The sequence below is a fragment of the Anarrhichthys ocellatus genome, unplaced genomic scaffold (genome assembly GCF_004355925.1).
Source record: "Anarrhichthys ocellatus isolate YVR2014 unplaced genomic scaffold, GSC_Weel_1.0 scaffold30, whole genome shotgun sequence".
Classification (NCBI taxonomy): Eukaryota; Metazoa; Chordata; class Actinopteri; order Perciformes; family Anarhichadidae; genus Anarrhichthys; species Anarrhichthys ocellatus.
Window position 1 is genome coordinate 4,596,706 of NW_022280060.1, and position 15,969 is coordinate 4,612,674.

Below are 15,969 nucleotides of genomic sequence, written 5' to 3' on the forward strand. Positions count from 1 at the left end.
GTGTGTGTGTGTGTGTGTGTGTGTGTGTGTGTGTGTGTGTGTGTGTGCCTGCAGGTAATGAAGCAAACTATGATCCTAAAACTGAGGTACAGACCGTTAACTTTCTCTATAATGTCTTCAGTCTCTGCGCCACATCTGTATCCCAGAAACAGCGTTTGATTGGCTGTCATAAAGAAGTTCAAGAGCCTCCGAAAAAGCTCCGTCATCTAGTGGAGCGTCTTGAGAGTCTGTCCGATTTGTTTTAGTCTTGCTCGTGTCGTTTATGTCTCACACCAGTAGGTCACAGCTGCTTCCCTCAGTGTCTGGAACGGAGAAGCAACGCGAACATTAAAACAGGCCTCTGTGTTCTACCTCCAGACAGTTTCTATCTCACTCGCTCCATCTTGAGGGGCAGTTCTGTCAATCTGAGAAGTGACGTCACCTTGAAATCTAGTGTTTTATGGAAATCCTTCCCGCTCTTATACACCGATAAGCACAGGACCAGATGTTTCATCACAATGAGATGCAGTGCAGTAAGAAGCTCTTCTGAGAAACAGCGTTTTGGCCACATTTACACTCCCAACGAAGCTATTCCGCTACTATTCTGTGCCACAGGTAAAAACAGCTGGTTTACAGCCTTTACATGAACTGCCGATAACATCTGTCTGTATGTCGAGGCTCTTGGTCACACTGTTGGTTTTATACAGAATTGACTGAGAGTGGTAAACGGATCTTTTCTAGCTGCTGGTGTGACTTTTGTAACTATTGCAAACTGTCTCGAGCATGTTGTGTTCCCTTCGCGATTGTTCTTTTTGCGCTGATTATTTCGGGGGAAATCACTAACTAGTACACGGTAAATTGTCCCGTCGTCTTTTCTTATGATCTGTGTACAAAAAGGAACTGCTTTAGAGTTCTATCAGCTTGGCTGTCTGGTTCGTGTTTGGGATGACTCCATAAGATAACTTGTGTCCGTTAGATTCACTGCACTCTGTTGGTGACAAAAAGCCCTTCACTCTCACTAGGGTTCTACAGGTGGAGGTGCAACACTCGCAAAGCTGAAATTATATGAAAAGTTCAAATGTATAGCTTAAAAAAAATCTGATTTACATGAACATGAGTGTTGTACCTTTTAAACTTCTGAGTTGAAAGCTGAGATGATGACTTTTTTTGGGGTTTTCTTGTGTACATATGAACCAAAGTGTAACTTTTTTTTCGGGCTTTACTCCGTGTACCTGCTGTTTATGTTGGTATCTTCGTAACCAAAGGCAAAAATGTTCACATTTTAAGTTCTTTTATCAGAATGTGTATTCATCTATGTGGTTGGTCCAGTCTTTTTCCACTACACAGGACACTTGGATACAAAAATGTGACCATTTGTCATATTGCTAAATAATTGTTTTGTCATATATTATATTTGATTTCAAATATGCAGCAACTGAGTTTGAGCAGCATCATTTACCAAGTTGTGGGTTTTAGTTTTTTTTGTTCAAGGTGTTTATAATTCATCATTTGTGGAGGAGTACAACTATTACAGCAAAGCTGTGAGTTGGGAGGTGTTTAGGGGAACATAAGTGTGTGGAACGATTAAAGGGGAGCTTCAAGCTGACAAATGAAGAGCTTTGGTTTGTAAAGAAGTCTTTTATTCAAATGTTTGGATTTCTGGTGTTACAAAATGTTGGCCATTGTTTATTTTACTGACTCCTTTTTAGCTTTTGAAGATTGTCAGTTCTTTTTTTTTTTTTTTTGCGATATCTGAGAAGTTAATAAAACATAATCATAAATTGATAATTATTGACTCTTTTGCTCTTTAAAAAAAAAAAAAACAGCTGGTATTTCTTCCATCTAGGTGTCGTTTTGTAGTGAAGATGTGCTCTATGCTGCAAGACAATGGCCTTTTCTCCTGGAGTCAATGTAACCGTGTGTCTCATGGCAGCCCTGGCACTCTGTGAATAATGACCTGCCGGCAGTGGACGGCCTCACAGGGCTGCACGAGACACATCCAAGAACGCCTCGGCTGAATAATTGGCTTATGAGTAAATGAGTCCTTTAATTGCCTGGTGTGAGTATGTGTGTTTTTTGATCCTTCCTCTGTTGAGTTGTCGTGTTTTGGGATGGGCTAAATCTGTGCCAAAAAGGCTCAAATGATGCATTTTAATTAAACCAGTACCAAAGGACTCAGGTCTGTCCCAGCCTCTCCTCACTGTCTGCCACCATGTTGAGTTGTGGGGAAACGGGGACAGATGGATCGTAAGCTGAGATCATCCTCCTCCCTCTGAACACACACACACACACACACACACACACACACACACACACACACACACACACACTCTTGTGCCAGCTCGCTTTCAATGGACTACATAAACAATCTGGTGTCCCACTCAAATGCTCTTACGGATTAAAAGCAGCTGCAGTCCTCATCCCCCTGCGTAAGGCGTAGTTAGTGCAGCCTGACCTACTGCATCGAACAGCAGCACCAGCACTCCTCCACACTCGGATGCACACACAGTGCCGAGCACAGAGAGCCTTTTCATGTTGACGTGTATCAAAGGATTGTGGACGTGCTGGCTCTCGACAACAGGAGACTTAAAACAAGACTTGTGAATCGGGGCGCTTTGAAGCCTTTTCATGTTCTCAGCTTGAGGATTGTATGGTGGTGAGCATTTAGACTTATATCAGTTTGAGAGATGGTACGTAGAAACACTTACCATAGAGTATAAAAGGGCCTGGATAAGGAAAGTAAATAGAGATTTGCATTATTGCCAAGTGGATGATGTCACTGTGTCAACTGGACGCATGAATTTCACAGGTTTCCGTGACCCGATGAACTCGCTGTGAGTGTGAGGCAAGGCTGCAGATAACCGGCAAAGACTGTGAAATACTTTTTAAAAAAGGGTCACGCTCTCAGAGAATAGTGCAAGTAAGTATGGGCACAAAGTAACTGAAACTTAGGTTTCTGGGGAAAACAATATTTTATATTTTTCGTTTTGAAAAAGTTTTGTTCTTAACCTTAACCAGTGGTATTTGTCGTTAATTTAAGAATAATACATTTTGATGAATCTTTTGGCAGCATTGTAGAATCCATTATAGCCGACCGTAGCTCAACATCAGATGACTATAACGTTTTATTATGTGAACACATTTTAACCTTTCTTATCTCATAATTCACTCTCTAGCATACACAGTTACAGATTTATGAAATTAAAACAATGCTAAAATAATACACACTTGTATTGTGATGGAATGTAAACCATTAGGCCTGCGCGCATGTCTCAGTTGTCTCTATACGCCTGACATCTGTTTAGGTTTGGCAGTCCCCTCCATACATCTGAAATTGTGTTCTTTTGTACACAATTAGCTCTTGAACTGCTCTCCAGCTCACCTGATTCAGACATCAGAACCACTAGTAACCATCCACTAATACAGTGCATCATTAGCGCAGACAGAGACAGGTTTGCACTGAATGTATGTGTACCTGCAGCACAGAGACCTCCAACTGAGACGGTCTGAGCCCCCCGAGTCAGAGCGGATATCAGGATGATATCACAAAGCAGGATGTGTGTGTGTGTGTGCACTCCTGGTCCTTGTGTGTATGTTTTACACTGCAAGTGAAGCTGCCAGCATGAAGGATGAGCTCTGGCCTCTGATGAAACGGCCTCTCCAGCATTCAAAAGGAACACGCAGGCTTCTTCACAAAGGTTTGAACATTAAGTGGTAGAGAGTATTTTGCTTCTTCGATATTTTTGCAGCACATTCATTTTGCGGCTATATAGCCAGCGTGCCTGCTGAGTTCATGTCGTGCTTCTGGTTCTCATTACCATTACCATGCATTATGTATCTCTCATTGATGTTTATCTGCTGTTTTCTTTGTAGTCTGTGGCGGGATTCTATGCGCTCCCCACCTCAACGTTTTCTTTTTGGATTCACTGGGGTTTGTACTCTCAAGTATCAAGCTTTTTCTGTCAAATGAAACCAATATTTAAAAAAAAAAAAAAGAAATTGTAAATATGGTAATTTAATAGCAGGAAAAAGGGGAGTCACAAGTGAGTGTTCATAGCTTGTGGCCGTGAGGAGCTTTGTGACGCATACAGCCCGAGGGCAGCAGCATGAACTCAGAATACAGAGGACGATACTGGTCAAAATACCACAAATTAAAACCTGTCGCACAGTGCAGAGAGGCACCAGTGTTTTCATTACAACTACGCAAGACTGAATATTGCTCTAGAATTCCAATAATTGACTGTAGTGTAAAGTGTGTACCACATTTAAAAAGTACACACAGTTTTCTTTCTGGTTGAGAGGAACAAAGAGACCTGCGCAGCATGCACACAAACGAGGACAGCAGTTCTAAAGCTTTTTTGGGTTCTGACCCCTCGTGTAGAGGAAAACACAATGCACACCTCAAAAAAAATCATTACATGACGGTCTTCTTCAGGGTATTGAGGGACAAAAACAGCTCCACGAGCAGGGGGGGATAAGAAGCAGGTGTGCTCAATCATCACATTTACTTATTAGGGGAGGAGCACATAGCTACCTGATCTATTAGGCATTTAAAAATGACCGTGGAAAAACTGTTCCAGCAAAGGTTGTACAAGGATAAAAATAAGTCCATATATGGATATCAGAAAAGCTTAGTGTCCTATGTTGATCCTCAAATTAGGAACCACTGAAATTGGCATTGGATTGATTTTCACGAAGTGACTGGAAACTTAATCTTACCTTAAACCATAACCAGTATTTGTTAACCTTAATTATTGCAAGAACCGGCTCGCTCTTTCTCTACACACATACACACAATTTGTGTTCGATTTCTCTCTTTTCTCCATTTTGTGTTGCCTCTCCTACATTAACCGATCGAAACAATGTTCACTACGCTTGTTTTGCTCTTTGATTCTGTCATTAGTGGCCTATTTTGGAACAAAAACACAACGATTCGTAGTTTTAGGTGATTATACACTGAATGAAAACATGGTTATAGATATTATATTACATTTTGGTCAATAGATCCCCCTGAAATCCTGCACTGGTCCTTTTTATAAGTTGTCAAGGTTGTGTTGATTGTCTTGAAACAATGAAGCAGACTCAAGTAAGACATGTATAAATATATAAAATCCACACTTTAACACCACATAACCCACCTCGATAATGTGATCGCTTTCTTTCATTCGGTTTACTTTTGACTGCTGAAGTTGAACATTTCAACATACTCCTCATTTTATAGATAAGAACAAGTGCACGTGTTTTGAATAAAAAGTGAAAGACAGAGGCCTGTAAAAGAAATTTCTATTCCCTAAAGTTATTTCTGTTTTTATAAATTCCTGTGAATGTCAAAAAAAAAATGCACGTTTGTCTGTTGAATTCCTGGAAAAGTGTTTGAGCGGCGCAGCAGCAGCTTCAGGAAAGGAAGGTCGTGACTGCTGCATTCAACTCAGCAGAAATGTCTTCCACTCAGCAAAATAACTTGGGCTCTGTCCAGAGCAGCCTGTGGTCCTGTTCTTGATCATGTTAATCCCAACAGGGACGAGCGTGTTGTCACAGCACAAGGGCAAAGAGACACGTTCGTGATTGATCGATTGTGTGCAGTCGTTGTTTGTGTAGTCATATTGATGTGCTTTGAAATATGAAAAAAAACACGATGAGCTGAGAAACCGTCCCAAACAGAGTTGTGTTTGAACAAAACTATAATAATTATGAAGTTACTCATTATGAATTCAGAGCTTTCTCCAAAGGATAAGAGGGAATCGAAAAACAAACAGGACAAGCACCATAACAATGATAATAATTTATTTATTCAGGTAGAGTAAGAGTCTTTGGCAGTGAAGAACACAGGAAGTGAGGGCGATTTAATGAGAACATTTTAAAGTGAAGTGCTGCACGGAGACAAACGATTGGCCCAACTGGACCATTAACACAAGTCCAACAGTGAACCAGTTCTCCCAGAGGGAATGTAACATCGAACCAAGGAACATTAACTGGTTGGACAAATTGGCACTATAAGCGTGTACGATCTGCAGGAGTGGATTATAACGGAAAGAGACAGAAGAAAAAAAAAAAGAGGCTCAAAGGAGTGTTTATCTGCAAATGACAGGTGAGAAGTGTCGCTATGTGAAACTATGATGGTGTTGGAAACAGATGGGTGTTCACTGTGTGAGGAGGTGCTTGGCTTTGGTGCAGTGAAGTGACGTGTCCCTAAGTAAAGATTTCCACGTGCATCACAGTAGAATCTGGCGCTGCCGTCTTTTATTTAATGACCCTCTGAATCCGTTAACATCTACTTTGCCGCTTTCCAATCTGGCACACGTGTCTGGTTTGAATTGTGTTACGAAAACATGTAAAAAGCCACGATTACAAACAGAAATAGAAATTAATTTAGTGAAGAGGGGTGGGGGGGACCACTTACAGCGCGGCTTGTTCACTCTTCTATATTCACATCCCGTTGGCATCTCCTACCAACTGACAAGTGCAGCTCTATAGTTCATATAATGAAGGGCAAAGAGGTACAAGTATAAATCAGTTTGACACTCTGCGTGGCGTTTTTTTCCATTCCAGGAAGTCCGTTTCCTCCTCCCTGTTCTTGCACATCTAATTATTTATTTATTTATTTATTTAAAAACAAGTCTGAAAATGTGGGGAGGTGAGGGAACATCTTTCTGGATTAGAAAGCAGCACAGATTTCATCTCTAAACCCCGACGATAGGGGCAGGTAAGGCCGTTATAATAGTTGCCATGGACTTGTTAAAACCAAGTAAGGGAACCAATCAGAATGCACGGAACATTCGTCACACAGCTCACAACATGAGAGGGGCTGAATACACACAAACACAGTGCACACTGTGCACGAGCCGGAAATGGCAGGTAAACATGCCCGACTAGGTAAAATAATGACATCAGAGCTCCTGTCAATCAATTAATCAATTAATATCATTCAGAAATACTCTCAGAGGTCCGTTCATTCATTCATTCATTCATCGGTAAAGGCAACAGGACTGGACACTCGGTCCACTTCTCCTTCTATTCCACCATCCCTCTTCTCTTTCTGCATTCATCACACTTCTATTACCACTAAAGGGAATATTCAGCTACACAGACTTCACAAGACAAACAGAAGTTCGGTCACTATCAGAATACTGTTGGAGGTCAGGAGTTCGGCTGCTCCCATAACATGTGCAAAAACCTGCTGTTGTAAAGAGCGGAGGCCACTCGGGGTCGCTGTTTCACTCGGACACAGGCATCACTAGTCAAAAGTCAAGTCCCACCGGCACAGCAGTCAGTCACGCTTACACATCCATGCTCCGTATTAAGGCTGGGAAAAGGACAGGGAGGGATGGTCACAGTTCAGGGTGAGACTCAAGCCGCAAGAAGAGAGTCAAAGTGGAGCTCTTAAAAAGTCTGAAGACTCCTTGTGTTCCTTCTTGGTTCCTCCAGAGCTCCTCGTCCATTCATCCCTCCAGCATCTTCCTCTAAAATCCAACAGTCCACATCAAATTGGTGCCCTGTAGGATCCTGGATTAGTAGGCGTAAGGGCGAACCGCTGGGTCCCTGCAGTCCGGGGTCACAGCGTGACCTTGCTGAGTCTCAGCGACAGGCTGGAGCGGTGCTGGGCGCGAGGGAGCGTGGAGCTACAGCGGCTCCGCAGCTGGACCGGCCGACTCGCCGAGCCTCGCACCCGCAGCAGGAAGTCATAGTTGGCGGAGGTGTTCATGGCGTAGAAGACGTTGCCGTTGTCTGGGATCACCAGTTCTGAAAGGAGAAGATGAAGGAAGGCGGAGAGAAAGCAGACATTATGAGGATGGTTTTAGCTCTTACTGATGCTGTTGTACTTTTAGTTTGCAATACATGGGTCATTGTGGCTTCCTGTGGTTTGAAAAACAGCTGATCGGTGGAAAAGATTACAGTAATTGAAATGCTGAATCGAAAATACTGAGGGGTAGTTTTTTCTACCACAACAGCTTCTGCTTCCTGTATTTATTGTAAATATATGACTGTATGCCTTGGAATTGTACAGTGATACATTTTTTTGGGAAAGCCCAACATGTAGCTATCTTGTATTTTTTACCTCTCTCCTCAGAGATGACTTGTACCAGCTCGTATCCCTCCTCTGGCTCCACCTCCAGGTTGTGCTTCGCCGTGGCTCTAGAAATTACAGCCGGAGTCTTGTCTTGATTGGTCAACTATTTAGGGAAAAGACAAGAAATGACTCATATATCATGTAAAAAATGTAAACCGAGAGCATCTGACTCAAACACAAACGTAGTTATTTACCAGTATGCTCTTGTAGAGATTCCCGTTGCCTTGCTCCAGGCTCACTCTTATGATGCATGCATCTTGGGCCTGGGTGTTATAAGCCGGGGTTTGACTCGGGGTGCCAGGGGACATGGCTGTGAGAGAGATGGAGCGTCTATGGGTGCAGGGGGGCCCGGGGAATGAGGGAGATGCGGGAGTCACGGAGACGCTGGCTGTCGACGAGCTGGTGTCCATGGAGTGGAGTGAATTACAAGAGGAGGATTCTGACAGCTGAGGAAACGTAGAAGCAGAAGTTACATAGATACACAAAACCACGAGGGGATCATTTTCTTCCACAAATGCACTGAACCATAACGCATTCAATTGCAGCCATTTGAGGTTACGGGAAACAGTTTGATTTTATTTTCCCTCATAAGACTTCAAAATAGATTTTTCTAACATCAACGATGAGCTAGTAGGCTGATGTCATTCCTGAGAGACAGAATAAATGCCACGATAACCAGCATGTATCATTTTCTTATGCGTTCCATAATTTTGGCAATTACAATTTCCACTTTGTGTTATGTGATTTTGTGGCTGTAGTAAATACCCATGAACATATGAGGGTTAAATTGTACAACAACAGCACCTTATTTCGTGCAATTTCAGTTATTTACACCAAAGTGATTTGCACCACTTCAAAAGTGTTAAATCATTTGTGACATATTCGGGGAAGGGTGTTAAGGGGGAGGGTCCAAAGAATACATTAGCAACACATAATTCGCCAAAACCAATCATTTTTATTACGGTCCCTAAGTGTGACCAGAATGAGCACGTTCTCTGTGGCGCTATAAGCCCACCTTGTTGTGCTGGGAGTCAGAGGGGTGAGTGGGGGTGATGCCCTCGCTGTCGGACGGGCTGCTGGAGTCACTGGAGGACACGCTCACGGAGTCCATGCTCTCCCCTGAGCTGCCAGTAGGAGGCGAGCGCAGCATCTCTCTGACGGGAGAACTGGCTGCATTGTTGTCTGGTCCAAGAAACATCCTGCCAAGTTACGGAAGTATGGTTATTGGATAATACAACAAATGGGTCACAGCAACCCAGTGCTTACATTTGACAGTGCGACTATACTTCTGTGTTTTTGTTTTTGTCAACATCTTTTTTTGCCTGGATGTACTCACAGGCTGAGTCTCTTCACCATGCTTTTTCGAGGTTTGGCTAAGGTTGGACTGCTGTCACCGAGACCTTCAATCTCGCAGGACAAGGCGTAGCTGCAAGAGAGAACATTGATAATAAACCTTAGACATCATAAAACAAATCATGTGCCTGGTGAGTTGTTGTTTTTTGAGAACTAATGAATTCCTGAGTAAGAGAGAGGGAAAGAGAAAGAGAGGACACGAGAAGGAGGGAGAGAAGAGAGTTCACAGAGCAAAAGCAATAAGTAGAATAGAGCAGCAGGGAGGGAAGACACGACATCAGAACAGCAGAGAGAGGCGAGGAAAGCACACAAAGAAGTCTGTTCCTCTCTGTTTGTGAACAATAGGTCCAGCAGACCGTAAGCTCAAGCAATAATGTGCTCGTTATCTAATGAATAACTGTGCAATCAAGGAAGAAGGTCTTCAGAGTAGAGCAGCAGTACCTTTCCTCCTCACTGAGCAGAACCTGGCTCTTAAACCAGCGGAGGAAGGCCGGCTCTGGACTCAGACAGTAGCTGTTGCAGGCCGACTGGAGCAGCTTGATCTGAGCGATGACCTCGAACTCCTGCAGAGAGAGAGAGAGAGAGAGAGAGAGAGAGAGAGAGATAGAGAGAGAGGGAGTCAGACATGTGGCGCACGTCGGCCGAGCTCATCCTGTGATAATTGTCGCGGTGCTCTCGTGTGAGATTAGGACGCTCGCAGCGACACTCACCCTGCGCCTCTTCTCGAAGTTGTTCAGACCGCCCTGCGGGGGACACAAAGAGCACGCTGTCAGACCCTGACAGACATCGCATACCAATGGCTGCTTAGACAAACAGCGCTAGGTGGACCACTCCAACAGTGGGCCGGCAGAAATTCCACACACACCCATGGAAACTTACGCCCTGGGTTTTCTGACAGCAGTTACACAGATAGGCTCTCAGATCAGCAGAGCTGTGTAAACTCGCAGACACATGCTCTCAAATATTGACACACACACACATTCAGCAGGTGGTTATGGATTTCTTTTTTCTTACCTCTACTAGGTCAGGCAGGGCTGTATCCAGCATGGTCAGGTCAGTTAGAAAGGTCCCCAAGTATGGTATTGTTCCTTGCATGGCTCCCTGTGGAGAAAGACACACAAGTTTAAATAAACACTTCAAAAGGATGCCACAATAAAGCCGGAGACTCGTGATTTACAGATGCCAGGGTGGGTTTTGTAACAACAACAGGCTTAATGCAAGTACAGCACACAGTGCACTAAGTAAACAAAGCTAAGCATGTGGTCTCATCCCACTGGAGAGGCTAGAACTCGCTTTACAGCACATTGCTTTAGAGGAATGTGTTGCTTTAAATGACGAAGCTCGGTTTTAGCTCTCCATTTGTCTGGCCGTTTGTCGCAGAAGCATCGTGGTTAGACGGGCTTTGTCTCACCATTTCCTTCTGCAACTGTAGTCTCTTGTGGGTGCGTTTCTGGTGCTCCTTGGCACAACTCTCCAGACTGGCAAACTTTGAAGTGCCTTCCTGTATAGGGCAAACAAAACAAAAGCAGCTTTAGTCCTCCAGATTCTCTCCAGTGAATGAAGGATGTTTTTAGGATTTTCAGAAGTCCTACGTCTGTGAGAATAACATCTACCCGCTTTAAAAATAGGAATTTATTTCACAAAGGGCACTAAATGCATAATTCGAATATGGGACCTTCAAATAAATGTCGAAGTTAGAACTCACCCTCATGAGGAGCTCTCTGCTGGTCAGGTAGTTGTTGTGATCGGAGAAAATGTCCGACAGTTCTTCAAATGTCTGCATGCTGTCTCTGTGTGAAGCACAGATTCATGTTAGCTCAGGGTAACGGACATATCGGCTAAAATACATGTGTGAACATCTCAGACGTGCTGCTGAATCCTGCCAAAATGCTGACTCGTCCATCAGGACTTACTTGTGCACACAGGCCCATGCCCTCTTCAGCCTGTACAGAGGGTTGGACTGCAGCGCGGACACAATGGCTCGCAGAGACGAGAAGTTTTTGCGTATTCGACACTCCTGTAAGAAGACAAGGACAGTCACAACATGGCCCGTTTTGGTGCTAGGTTTATAGATGAATTTGTGTGTGTGTGTGTGTGTGTGTGTGTGTGTGTTTCTGCCAACCTGAGCGATGTCTATCCAGCGCTGGATGACCCGTGCTCTGACATGCGGTCTGATCTGCCTGTGTTTCAGCACTGTGCTGACCACGCAGGCCGCCACAGCATTAAACTGCGTGATAGTGGCCCGGATGGTGGGGGCGCTGTGCTTGTTGTGCTTCTTGTCCCTCTGAGACCAAACAGAGCCCAGGCAGTGGTGGGGCACAACCTTTTTAAACAGCAGCTGTAGCAGAAGAAAAACAGGCTGACGTTAGTATGACGACACTGAAGAAACACCGCAGGAGTGTAACCTGCGTAACCTTTAGCTGCTACACAATGCGCGCTGCCAGTCCACCTGTTTCCATCTCGATTTGCTCCACTTACCGCATCCATGTAGGTCAGCTGCTCAGCCACCAGGTCGGACTCAAACGACAGGAAGTCCTCCCGGACCTCGATCTCCACTTCCTCCTCTTCCCCCAGGCAGAAAGAACTGTTGCCGTGGAAACCAGCTGAAAGCAGGCAAAAATATACAGGGGATTTGACTCAGAGGAAATTTGATCGAAATATATGTAATAAAAAACGTTTAAAAAAAAAGACACTTACCATCTGAGTCATCCATGCTGGCCTGACTCTGCAGCTGCTCCAGCAGACCCTCTGCCCGTCTAAGAGCCTCAGAGCCTGGCAGGGTCCTGCGCAGGTAGTCCATCAGCCTGTGGAGACACGGGTAGTCAGGGGGCTCCTGGAAGTCTTCGGGACACTGGTCCAACCAGGCACGCAGGATCGAGGCCAAGGCACTGTGGAGACAGCAGGGAAAGGTTTGAGTGTTAAGAGAGCTGGCAAGGGCAGATGGACAGGAGTGATAAATCAGATATACCGTTACTAAAAATGTTTTCTATTGAAAGCTGTCCACATGGAACTGGTGATGAGGATAGGAAAATGGAACTCACCTTCTGATGGCTCCGTTGGGTTCAGAGCCTTTGCATTTGCCTGCATCTTGCTGATTTTCCTCCACGGTTCCATACCTGCAGCAGAAAATAAGTAGAGGGCATATTCAAAACCACTAAAACATATCGGCCGTGCATTATTATGGCCGTGTGCAACACTTCAATCCAGCCCCACCTGTCTAGCAGCAGCTGCAGGACAGTCTGTGTGCTGGCGAAGGCTCTGTAGGTGGACAGGAAGATGGAGGTGTAGGTGAGGTCGTTGTCTCCAAACGCCGTCAATAACGTCTCCACCAGACGCTCCAGCGTTCCAGCGCGGATACTTCGGATTTTGCAGGTCTCCAGCTGGCTCACCGTGTGGCCGGGAGGCAAGCGATCCCCCTCCGCCTAAACACACGTGCACACATATTTTCACACTGTTAAATATGCTCTGTGGTGACTTGGCTGGTGCTTCCACAGCTTTTCTTTGCTTTGTTTGGCCTTGAATGCATCGCAGATTAACACTCGAGTCAGGTCGTCGTCGTAAAACAATTTGTCAGTTAAGCTTTAAATGGTGAAATTACAGGAGTGGTACAATTCACCAGAAGACAAAGATGGAGGGAGGAAGCAGTGAGGACAATCATAACACCATATATAATTCTGATATCACCAGATGTGTCCGACTATTGTGTCTACAGGGAAATAGACTGAGAGGTTACAAAACAGGCAGGGAGAGAGCAGAGGAGGCGGTGGCACAGACGCGGAGAGAAAGAGACCTTGGTGAAGTTAGCACGCTACAACAGGAAACGCTCCAATCTGCTTTTAATCACAGCAGGCCCCTCCTCCACCGTCCCTCCAGACGGAGAGGAGGACAGCACAGCAACGTTCTCCCACCACGTCCATCTGATAACAACTCAGTGCACCAAAAGACGCCCTATTACTGATCTCTGTCAGGTGACCCGCCGTGCAGTCACACACGGGCTAAACTTTTACTATTCACAGTCAATTAGAACCGAGTTCGCAAACAAATCTGCCTCACAGGCTGTAAACACACATCAGTGTACAATCCCACTAATGAACAGTAATTGCAGTTATTCACTGACAATTGGCTGTTTATAGTAAATAAGAATGCCTCAATGGGGATCGCTCTCCATTCTACTCCACTCAATAGACAGCACTGTGTAGAAGCACCCATGATGTTTTAATTAGCTCGAAATACAGTTGGCAGCTCGTGCCGTCAATTCATCAATACATCAATACAGTCTTAAAGCCACAGAACTGTTATCCATTTCTTCTATTATGTGCCAACCGCCATCCCCCGTGTCAGCACAAAGAGACAACAGCGGTACAAGCAAACTAACAACACAAGATCTGCATTTTCTTTTTCGTGCAAACAAAAGGCATCTGTAATTTCTATTAGGTTGGGTTCATGCATTCCTTCAATAGGAAACGCATAAGAGGAACTAAAGAGCTAATTGGCCCTTCTGTGCAGTATAATGACATACTGTACAACATCTTATTATGCTGGTATAAACAGCAATGCTTCATATGCACTGGAAAAATGCACAACTCAAGGAAAAGCCTTTAATACCCCACCTTTTTTTTTTTTGTCATACCAGCGTTTTGTAAAACCACCGCTGTACAGGGGAGCAAGCCGTTTTGTTGGCAGTCAGTAAAGTCAGGAAATCACATGCTTTGGCTAAACAGTCCAGGTCTGGTGAAACTGTTGATTTCCAGCTTAAAAGGTGTCGTCTAAAAGGGGAGATTTATAGCTCAAATGTTAAAGCAACAGAGCACAAAGCCGAGAGACGCCCCACTATTGAAAGGCACCGTCTGCTTTAAACAATAGAGATTAGGTTCTGTTTTTATGATGAGCGGCCTGCACACAGGATTGCTTTTACAACACAATCTACTTAATGGTAAATTCCAAGGCAGGGACTATTTCACTTTGGGTATAAATCAGCAGTTCACATTCTGCAGAGCAACAGGTTAAGAGAGTGGAAAAAAAACAGCATCAGGCTTTCATTTGTGTAATCTGTTTCGCTGAGAGTCAAAAGCTTCGTCAGCTGTGATTGTCACACTGCGAGACATCAGACGGGGCCTACTCACCCCTAGCCATCTCGCCCCCTTGTTGGCCGCCTGCTGAATCTGAACCCTCTTCAGTGTCACATTGTAGATGGCTCCTTCCTCGACTTCCTCCCCCCAGTCCTGCACCGAGCTCTGCAAGGAGAGAGTATAAGAGGGGAAATGTTAGAGGCCTGCAGAAGAAAGGAGAGGATACTAACTTCCAAGCGGCATTGCGAAAATTGACCAAAATGGGAACTGACATTTTTGGAAACCTCTCTGAGAAAAGCAGAAGGGAGCATCGGAAGAAAACCAAAACAAAGAAACACAAGTAAAGCCCTCAAACAGACTGGTAAAAGAAGCTCTAACGTGCAGTAAAACATCAAGAATGACCAACTCCCCAACCCCCACCACTGCAGGCTGCCAGGCCTCCCTCCCCGTCTTTTACTCCCTCTTTTACTCCCTATCCATCTCCTTCACCGTGTCCCCTTCTCTCTGAGGTGAAGTCAGAGCTGGACTGCTTTACTCAAGCTCCGAAAGCTGGAGATAAGAGCCAGAATGGACCAAGTCTCCCAAACAAAACCCCCTACATAATAAAACAAGACACGCTGATACGTCTCTGTCTGTTTGTCTGAGTAACTATACAGGCCAAGAGAGCTTGATTACAAGTGAGAGCACAACCACACTTAAATCAGCAAATAGTTCTGTGCTCATCTTGCTCCAAATGCAAATGCGTCTGGTTGTAAATCACTGACAAACTGCAGAGCGTGTGAACAAACAGAGGGAGCAGAGTGGAATCAAAATACGAAACTCCTGCTCGGAGAGAGCCTGCGATATGCCGGGACATCAACATACTGTGGAGACAGAGACAAAAACAGAGACGGCGAAAGAGAGGGACTTGGCCAAATATAAACACCACGCATGCAGTATAATGACCAAGTCCTCCTCACACACGCACACACACACACACACACACACACACACACAAAGGGCAGCGGCCGCCAAGATCACTCTAACTTGTCCCCACTTTCATTCACACAGCTCAATGGCAAAGTCCACACTATTCCCCAATCAGAGAGACTGCCAGAAAAGAGGTCAGAGGTCAAAGTCACCGTTAACAGGCTGAATGGACGGTCGTGGAGGCCGGTGGCACTCAGCCACGACTGGGCCGTGTTTGGGTTTGAACAGAAACATGTGATGCTGAAATGAAATGAAAGCCCCAAACCAAAAACAAAAAAACAAAAAAACACAAAGAGAGAGAAAGGGAGAGGAGTAAAAAAAAAAAGGGATCTTAACTGGCTCTGGCAGATGAAACCAGTTAGCATGTCTGTGTCAAAAGCTGCATTGGTCTGAAACATGTCCACATGCTCGTCCCCATACCCTGTTCAGCATCTTGTCTTAAGGTCAGCAACCTAGTAAGTGCACATCTCTCTCCCTCTCTGTTTAGCTGCTGCTGGCGCAGAGACAGAGATATATATATATATATATATA

General features: G+C 44.7%; 1 protein-coding gene across 3 annotated transcripts in view; it reads right to left on the bottom strand.

Moving 5' to 3' along the window:
• Window positions 1-5,746: 5,746 nt before the first annotated feature.
• Window positions 5,747-15,969, bottom strand: part of rgl1 (ral guanine nucleotide dissociation stimulator-like 1) — a 21,727-nt gene continuing 11,504 nt past the window's right edge. For 2 of the 3 annotated variants that reach the window (XM_031863891.1, XM_031863893.1), the window contains exons 2-18: window positions 14,524-14,634; window positions 12,614-12,822; window positions 12,442-12,516; window positions 12,098-12,288; window positions 11,879-12,003; window positions 11,523-11,738; window positions 11,314-11,417; window positions 11,106-11,190; window positions 10,812-10,901; window positions 10,415-10,501; window positions 10,111-10,143; window positions 9,842-9,963; window positions 9,384-9,473; window positions 9,063-9,246; window positions 8,242-8,493; window positions 8,036-8,150; window positions 5,747-7,719 (exon numbers count right to left, since the gene is read on the bottom strand). In XM_031863891.1, coding sequence (XP_031719751.1) covers window positions 7,532-7,719; window positions 8,036-8,150; window positions 8,242-8,493; window positions 9,063-9,246; window positions 9,384-9,473; window positions 9,842-9,963; window positions 10,111-10,143; window positions 10,415-10,501; window positions 10,812-10,901; window positions 11,106-11,190; window positions 11,314-11,417; window positions 11,523-11,738; window positions 11,879-12,003; window positions 12,098-12,288; window positions 12,442-12,516; window positions 12,614-12,822; window positions 14,524-14,634 — 2,277 coding nt within the window. In that variant the 3' untranslated portion in view covers window positions 5,747-7,531. Of the gene's footprint in view, window positions 7,720-8,035; window positions 8,151-8,241; window positions 8,494-9,062; window positions 9,247-9,383; window positions 9,474-9,841; window positions 9,964-10,110; window positions 10,144-10,414; window positions 10,502-10,811; window positions 10,902-11,105; window positions 11,191-11,313; window positions 11,418-11,522; window positions 11,739-11,878; window positions 12,004-12,097; window positions 12,289-12,441; window positions 12,517-12,613; window positions 12,823-14,523; window positions 14,635-14,741; window positions 15,944-15,969 lie in introns of those variants that run through there. The other variant, XM_031863892.1, reaches the window with a different exon arrangement.